The 9,245-nt window shown below is 42.5% G+C and overlaps 1 protein-coding gene across 1 annotated transcript; it reads right to left on the bottom strand.

Annotated features, from left to right (window-relative positions):
- Nucleotides 1-953: 953 nt before the first annotated feature.
- Nucleotides 954-3,611, bottom strand: LOC115163784 (P2Y purinoceptor 1). The gene is made up of 2 exons (XM_029715948.1): nucleotides 3,100-3,611; nucleotides 954-2,772 (listed from the first exon to the last, which is right to left on the bottom strand). The coding sequence occupies exon 2, from the start codon at nucleotides 2,743-2,745 to the stop codon at nucleotides 1,675-1,677; it is 1,071 nt and encodes a 356-aa protein (XP_029571808.1). The 5' UTR covers nucleotides 2,746-2,772; nucleotides 3,100-3,611; the 3' UTR covers nucleotides 954-1,674.
- Nucleotides 3,612-9,245: the final 5,634 nt, after the last annotated feature.

Raw genomic sequence — 9,245 nt, 5'->3', positions numbered from 1 at the left:
GTGCATTTAATGCTATTATCAGTCAATCCACATACAACATTATACTATGAACATCTGTGGAGCTGCTAGAGTTGCTGCCCAGTCCAGGAACACTCAGAAAATGGCTCCACTAGGAAGACGATAACCAGATACTTAGCACAACATACATAGTTCCAGATTTTAAGTAGATTTTTTCCCACCTACTAAAAGGTGGCTAAAAAGATTGAAGTTTTGATTGCTATGTATACAAAACACTGAGAGGTGAAAAACATTTCATTGGGTTTTACAATCCCCCCCCCCAAAAAACTCAATATGGCTGTTTTACACACCAAGTAACGTTTGATTCAAATCATATGGTCACCTGCATGCATTCTTCTCTGCATGCATATCAACAGTTCAACACTTCATAGGAAACGGCTGCCGTGATTTTTCATTGGTAAAATGACTCCCGATAATTACACTGGACTCATGCAATAACAAAAAACAAAACAATAACAACATAACCTGTACAGTACAACTACAACACACATTCAGTACATTACAGTATATTACTGTATATAACAGTATTTTACTGTATATAACAGTATATTACTGTATTTACAGTATATTACTGTATATAACAGTATATTACAGTATATTACTGTATTTACAGTATATTACTGTATATAACAGTATATTACTGTATATAACAGTATATTACTGTATTTACAGTATATTACTGTATATAACAGTATATTACTGTATATAACAGTATATTACTGTATTTACAGTATAATACTGTATATAACAGTATATTACAGTATATAACACTATATTACTGTATTTACAGTATATTACTGTATATAACAGTATATTACTGTATATAACACTATATTACTGTATTTACAGTATATTACTGTATATAACAGTATATTACAGTATATAACACTATATTACTGTATATAACAGTATATTACTGTATATAACACTATATTACTGTATTTACAGTATATTACTGTATATAACAGTATATTACAGTATATTACTGAATAGTGTCCTATTCACATGAGACTAGTGTAGTCCCTTCATATTAAGTAGAATAGATAGACCATGGACGCACAGAGCACGCCATAGTAATACACTGACTGTACTGGATTCAATTGGGGGTTCATTTCATTCGTAGCAGTCTGAGAAAAGCCACTCAGAACATTCATAGTGCATTATAATCTCTGTATGTCAACCTCCACAGAGCAGTCATAAGGCCCAGGCTCTAGGTAATAGATCTCAGTTATCCCTGGTGTCTCACCTAGCCTCAGCCACCACTCTCTACCTGCTAATAGGTAGTGATTATGAAGCATCCACTGGGCGGCTAGCAGAGCCTTCTCTCCATTACAAACACATTAGCATTGGTTCAATAGAGGAACAAGAGGCTGTTGTTTACAGGAGATGAACCTATTACCTTCTCCTTCCGTTTGGTTATGGATGGATGAGCACTTTGTTCACATTCAGAAAATACCTAGCTAGTGATAAGCATTACAGAGACACAAACTATTATCGTCAGCTTTGTCACATTCCCGCCCAGACTGTTCTATCCACAGTGCACACAGTCTGCGAGGTCCACAGCACCAATACACAGTACGTTTTCACACAGAACCCCTGTAAGAGGTTCAGACTGACCACCCGGACCAGAGACCAAGACCCGGAACCAGATCTCTCTCAGAACTGTCCATCCCTGTTCTTGACATATTCCGGCAGACTGTTGAGCGCAGTCTCTTCACTCTTGGACTGCACTGGGAGCTCCTCCCCCTTCTTGGATTGTTTTTTAGTAGCTCTGGAGAACTTCCTCCTGAACGTGTCACCAGCCAGGAAGTAGAGAACCGGATCCACACAGCTGTTGAGGCTGGCCAGCCCCCGCGTCACCTGGTAGGTGGCGTACACCCGGTTATTAAAGTCACACATGTCCGGGACCTGGAAGTACAGCCTGGCTCGCATGTTCAGGTTCTTCATCACATGAAAGGGCAGGTAGGACACAGCGAACACGGCCAGCACGATAATCACCAGGTGGATGGACTTACGCCGTAACGGAGCGTTGGTCATGTCGTTACAGATCAGCGCCTTGACGATCATCCCATAGCAACCCAGGATTATGATGAAGGGGATGCAGAAGCCGAACACGGTCAAACACATGCTATAGATAAAGTAACCCGGCAGCTCATCCTCCGTAGTCGTGTCGTAGCAAGTGGTGGCGTTCCGTTTCTGCCCCGTCCGAGAGTAGTAGAGGATGGGAGAGATCCCCGCTATGACCACGACCCAGACCAGGGCGCTGGTCAGCACGGCGTTCTTCTTCTTGAGCCTGCCCAGAGACTTGAGCGGATGGACCACTCCTGTGTACCTGTGGACACTGATACAGGTCAAGAACAGGATGCTGCCGTACAGATTGACATGGAATATAAACCTCTGCAGTCGGCAGAGAACGTCACCGAATATCCAGTCTGTCTTGTTAAAGTAGTAGAAGATGAGGAAGGGCAAGGAGAGGACGTAGCAGAAGTCAGCCAGAGCCAGGTTAAACATGTACACAGAGATGCTGCTCCAGGGTCTCATGTGGCAGACAAACATCCAGATGGCCAGACTGTTCCCCACCAGGCCGGTGACGAACACCATGATGTACACGGTGGGTAGGTAGTAGAACTGGAAGCCTGTCCCGGTCAGGGAACATCCTCCCTGTGTTGCCTTGTGGAGATCAGACACATTCAGGAGGGTTGTCAGGTTCAGATCTGTTGTTGTCATGTTGTCAGGGAAACACAGGTGTTTTTACTGTATAGAGGGAAAGCAAAGAACATTAAAAGTAAAATAAATAGAAAGAAAAAAGTTCAGGGAGATGTGTATCTACATAATGAGTGTTTTAAGCAGCCCATTATAATAAAGATTTAATCCCAGTAGTTTATACATACTGACATATACTGTAATGTATATGGTTTCTGGTCTAGCATTAAACACTCAACGGGAATAGCAAATCTCTCAGTCAATAGCCAATCTCTGGAAGCCAAAATACGCACATAAATAGCCTAGGCTACACATTGCATAACCATCTCAGTCACAGCGGGAAAACCATAAAAGTTGATCATACACTAGCCTACTCACCGTTGACTTCTATCCCGCATTCCTACAGCCTATACACACCCGAACTCAGAGCGGTTGAGACTGTCGCGTCAGTTGTCCTTGTTCCTCCGTCGCCAACAAAGCTCGGGCTCGGCTAAATTATATTCCGTCTGGTTCGTTCGCTGTCACGATAAAAGTCAACCCACCGTTCGTTGCGCACGACGACAGCGAACGGCGACAGCGCACAAGGGAAGACAACTTGCGACTGAGAGCACTCTCTAGCAAAGGAGCGCAGGAATTACAAACGAGTACCGTCACCGGATAGGGTGAAACGCTCACTGCGCGCTGAGGGGAGGGGTGCCACAGACAGAACTGCGAAGCTCCTCAAACGCGCTCTTTCTTTCTGCCTACCAACTCCTCTTCTGACAAGCCCGTTTACAAACTACAAAGTACAGTCCGTCGAGGTGACTGGCAGACTAATGCGGCTATCTCGAGTCTTGGCAGCTACTGAATATCATACACGCGTCATTTACGGAACGCACACAGCAGGAAGAGCAGAGAGCGTGTATGTTGGGCCGTGATGGCATGTTGGAAGGAGATCATTAATATTGTGCAAGAGGTGTATGTCAAAAGGCTTCTATTGCTTTTTATTCCTTTAAAGTTTGTGCTAGGACTAGACTGTTATATCGTTCTTAAATAAAATTGATTGCCTCTGTCCCACAGTAGATCAGAACAAATCACTTTTTTTTGTCGCATGATCTGAATACAACAATAAAACTTACAGTGAAATGCTTACTTACAGGCCATTAACCAACAGTGCAATTTTTAAGTAAAACAAAGGTTCTCTTATGATCTTAGTGTTGAGGGAATACCGACAACAACATAAGACCCATATTATAATATAATTACATTATTTTATCTTATTACATCCTATGTGTTGGTAGTCCTGTTGTCATCCTGTTCTATCCATCACAATGATTACCACATCCTGAGATGTATCACTGTAATATGGCAGTTCTATAGTGCACACCGTGAGGTAAGAATGGAAAGGTGTGTGGGTGGGGGGGCGTGTATGTGTGTGTGTGTGTGTGTTCGTGTGTGTGTGTGTGTGTATCTCTGCTGTGGTCATCTGCAGGTACTCTGAAACAGCTGAGACCGCAGGAGCTTGACGGATATATGTGACTATGTATAGCCTATGTGGTAATATATATTTGCGTGTCTGGGAGTGTGCATGTGTGGGTTTATGTGTGTGTTTGTGTGTGTGTGTGTGTGTATGAGTGTGTGTGTGCGTGCGTGCGTGCGTGCGTGTGTGTGTGCGTGCGTGTGTGTGTGTCTATATGTATTACACCATAGGTATACCGCTGTGATCAACAAGGAAGTAAGTGTTCTAATAGAGGGCTGGTTTTCTAAAACAAAGCCCCAGAAATGGCCTCTGCACCTGTCCCTGCTCACTGCCAAGCACTCTGTCCTATTTGGCCTCACACACCATCTCATACAGGGGGGAATAACAGGGGAGGGTACTCTGCCAGCCTGATCTCACCTTTCTTCCCATGACTTATAGGTTAGGCCCTGATGTTTTACGCAATCATGTGACATGCATTGATTTTAACCAGCACCCTTCTCAGAAAATTGCTTTAATTGTTTTGTGTATCTCTCCCTTCTGGATGAGGCTTAAACTACAGGATAAAATCTTGCTATGTCACATGAGCCTTCCCTGTAGCTCAGTTGGTAGAGCATGGTGTTTGCAACACCAGGGTTGTGGGTTCGTTTCCCACGGGGGGCCAGCACAGAAAAAAAAAATGTATGAAATGTATGCATTCACTACTGTAAGTCGCTCTGGATAAGAGCGTCTGCTAAATGACTAAAATGTAAAAATGTAATGTAAATTGCACAAAACACAGGGTCCTACTACAGCAGAGGGACAGATCATACACGATTCATACACACACATCGCTTTACCCATTAGTTATGTTCTGACCTTAGTAACCATGATTCATACATGTTGCTTTACCCATTAGTTCTGTTCTGACCTTAGTAACCATGATTCATACATGTTGCTTTACCCATTAGTTATGTTCTGACCTTAGTAACCATGATTCATACATGTTGCTTTACCCATTAGTTATGTTCTGACCTTAGTAACCATGATTCATACATGTTGCTTTACCCATTAGTTATGTTCTGACCTTAGTAACCATGATTCATACATGTTGCTTTACCCATTAGTTATGTTCTGACCTTAGTAACCATGATTCATACATGTTGCTTTACCCATTAGTTATGTTCTGACCTTAGTAACCAAGATTCATACATGTTGCTTTACCCATTAGTTATGTTCTGACCTTAGTAACCATGATTCATACATGTTGCTTTACCCATTAGTTATGTTCTGATCTTAGTAACCATGATTCATACATGTTGCTTTACCCATTAGTTCCAGTATGTTCTGTTCTACACTCCATTAATGATGGTCGGTTGGTGAGAGAAAAAAATATTTTGGACATATCACATTCACATACTTTACATTCAAAGGCCTTGCTATTATATAGCAATACAACTTACAGAATACACAGAAATACATGTGTTTTGGAGAAAAACATATATCATAATGTGATTTGCACAATAGACAGTTGACAGCCTGTGGGGGGACATGGCTTGGTTTAAACATACTGTAGCAAAGAGCCTTGTTTTGTTGACCAACAGCCAGTGGATTGACAAATGAACCATGACCTTGGTGGATGATTGAACAGAAGGACATTCATCACTTCCTCCCTGATATTGTCACGGCCGTCGTAGTGAGTAGACCAAAATGCAGCGGGTATGTGAATGCTCATATTTACTTTATTAGGAACACTACACAAAAACAAGAAAACGAACGACAGCTAAACAGTTTTGCAGGCTAAAATACAGCAGTGCAAAAACAACTTCCCACAAAAGACAGGGGGAAAAAAGGGCCACCTAAGTATGGCTCCCAATCAGCAACAACGATGTACAGCTGTTCCTGATTGAGAGCCATACCAGGCCAACACAAAGAAATACACAACATAGAAAGAACATAGAAATACAAAACATAGAACAATCCCCAAAAACCCCCGACAACACAAAACAAACACACCCCTGCCACGCCCTGACCAAACTACAATAACAAATAACCCCTTATACTGGTCAGGACGTGACAGATATAATCAGCATGAAAAGGGTGGAGAACCGGGGACAAATACTATTTGTTTTTGGTCCTGACCTGACCTGCATCACTGCTCCTACTGACAACCCAATCATCATCAGTTGCTGTCCTTCTCATTAGATGCAGTGCAACTGGGCTATCCTCTCAGCCAATTGGATGGCATCAGAGTGGAAGGTAGGCATGGCAAGGCACAATACCTCATTAGAATACTTAGCCACCATACATCTGTGTCATCACTGGAGGAGGAATACACAGTTAGTGCAATTTGGCCCAAAAAACTCCATCGAACAATCCCTCTCTTTCTTTCTCCATCCATCGACCAATCTCTCTCTTTCTTTCTCCATCCATCGACCAATCCCTTTCATTCTCTCTCCATCCATCGACCAATCCCTTTCATTCTCTCTCCATCCATCGACCAATCCCTCTCTTTCTCTCTCCATCCATCGACCAATCCCTCTCTTTCTTTCTCCATCCATCGACCAATCCCTTTCATTCTCTCTCCATCCATCGACCAATCCCTTTCATTCTCTCTCCATCCATCGACCAATCCCTCTCTTTCTCTCTCCATCCATCGACCAATCCCTCTCTTTCTCTCTCCATCCATCCATCCGACTCTTTCCCCCCTCTCCACCTATTTTTCCCTCTCTGTCTCTGCCTGTTTTTTCCCTCTCCATTCATCCTTCTTTCTTCTCTCTTTCTCTCTCTTTCTATATGCCCATTTCTCTCTCTCTCTCTCTCTCGCTCTCTTTCTCTCTCTTCCTTTTTCTTTCTCGCTCTCTCTCTCTTTTCTCTTACTATCTTACTGTTTCTCTTGCTCTTCAAGGATATTGTAATCTATTCAGTTATTTTCCTTTCTTTGCTTATCTGTTTATTTATCTTACTTTCTACCACTTTCTGAGTTTAGATGTCTTACTTCCTACCACCTTCTGAGTTGTCACATCCCTTTCCTCAGTCAGCCTTGGGGGCGGTTGAATGGGGAACATTGACAGACAGGTGAAATGACACAGGCATCATAATCTGTCCTACACTTTATATGAGATTCCCTGTATTCATGTTCTCATGACAAACTATTTATATAAGACTCTCCCTCTCCCTGTATTCATGTTGTTCTCATGAGCAAGTATTTACCATGGCAGTCTAAACATTCCCAGCTATGACCTCTCATTTGTCCCAGGCTGTGATTTTGTTATTCTTTAAAACGTCTGATAGCCAAAACAATTTATCCTCATTTTTAGCATAGCTTGGCCGCCTTTTTCTCCAGAGGACTCTACTGACAGTTTACTGCAATCCCTGGTTAGTTGGGGGTGATTATTCAAAATTATAGAGAGGTCAAAGGTCATACTGACTCTTAAGATAAGAACAAGGGGTTAAATCATTATCGTGTTAATAATAAAAACTCTGTATACTGTATCTACCAGCCCCTTTGTGACAACAAGAAAGACGCTGCTATTATTCACTAAACTCAATGTTGTAAAGTACTTAAGTAAAAATACTGTAAAGTACTACTTACAGTTGTTGACAATTGCTTACACATGATTTCTGAAGCTGTGGCTCCTTTTCTCTAGACTCTACACACAAAACCCCAAAACACACAACATGCAAAACGTCACACATCTCTTGCATAACCAAACACTTCATTCAAAACTATTTTAACTCTTCTCAAAATTGTGTTTTTGCATCAAAACTCAACATACAAACCAAATGATTAGCTCTTAAACAAGCCAACGACACACGGACGTGGCTAATGGAAAACACTACTATCTCGTGTCTTTTGCATATTCAGTGGAGTCCACGGCAGCTGGTCACAGCACTCACACATACATGTATGTGCACAAATATATACAGTATGTATGCATATTCAGTATATATTTACACTATAAACAGAAATGCATGGGGGGGAAAATAAAATGTATTTCTTTCTCAAAACATTGTATTTTCCTCCAGATTTCGGGATGAACAGTAACAGACAAAACAAATACAGTAGAAGATAGACAAATAGGCTTCCTCCTCCTCTTCCTCCTCATCCTCCTCCTTGTCCTCCTCGTCCTCCTTGTCCTCCTTGTCCTCCTTGTCCTCCTTGTCGTCCTCCTTGTCCTCCTCCTTGTCCTCCTCCTTGTCCTCCTCCTTGTCCTCCTCCTCCTCGTTGTCCTCCTCCTCCTTGTCCTCCTCCTCCTTGTCCTCCTCCTCCTCCTCCTTGTCCTCCTCCTCGTCCTCCTTGTCCTCCTCCTCATCCTCCTTGTCCTCCTCCTCCTCCTCCTTGTCCTCCTCCTCCTCCTCCTCCTCCTCCTCCTCCTCCTCTTACTCTCACTCCCCTTCCTCTAACTCTCCAAAATTGGCCTCCATTGTTGTCCAAACCAAAAAAGCCAACCTGAAGCTAATTTATAGTGCTCAAGCTCTGATTTCTAAGTGAAGAAATTAGCTATGTGTTTTCACACTGGGTGTACAGTAGGTAATCGGTAAATGAGTGTGGCATTTTGAATGGCAGTGTTAGTTTTGAATCATGTGTCTAATGTAGAAAACTGTGTTTAGTGTTTTGCAAAAACTGCAAGCACATTTTGGTCCTGACCTGAATCACTGCTCCTACTGACAACCCAATCATCATCAGTTGCTGTCCTTCTCATTAGATGCAGTGCAACTGGGCTTTCCTCTCAGCCAATTGGATGGTATCAGAGTGGAAGGTAGGCATGGCAAGGCACAATACCTCATTAGAATACTTAGCCACCATACATCTGTGTCATCACTGGAGGAGGAATATACAGAGTGCAATTTGGCCCAAAAAACTCCATCGACCAATCCCTCTCTTTCTTTCTCCATCCATCGACCACTCTCTCTCTTTCTTTCTCCATCCATCGACCAATCTCTCTCTTTCTTTCTCCATCCATCGACCAATCCCTCTCTTTCTTTCTCCATCCATCGACCAATCTCTCTCTTTCTGTCTCCATCCATCGACCAATCCCTTTCATTCTCTCTCCATCCATCGACCAATCCCTTTCATTCTCTCTCC

This window comes from Salmo trutta, chromosome 26 (genome assembly GCF_901001165.1).
Source record: "Salmo trutta chromosome 26, fSalTru1.1, whole genome shotgun sequence".
Lineage (NCBI taxonomy): Eukaryota > Metazoa > Chordata > Actinopteri > Salmoniformes > Salmonidae > Salmo > Salmo trutta.
Note: the sequence above shows the minus strand (reverse complement) of the source record. Positions and strands in the feature narration are given on the sequence as shown.

Coding starts and splice junctions, on each gene's coding strand:
- LOC115163784 (XM_029715948.1), bottom strand. CDS start 2,745: ATGACAACAACAGATCTGAACCTGACAACCCTCCTGAATGTGTCTGAT.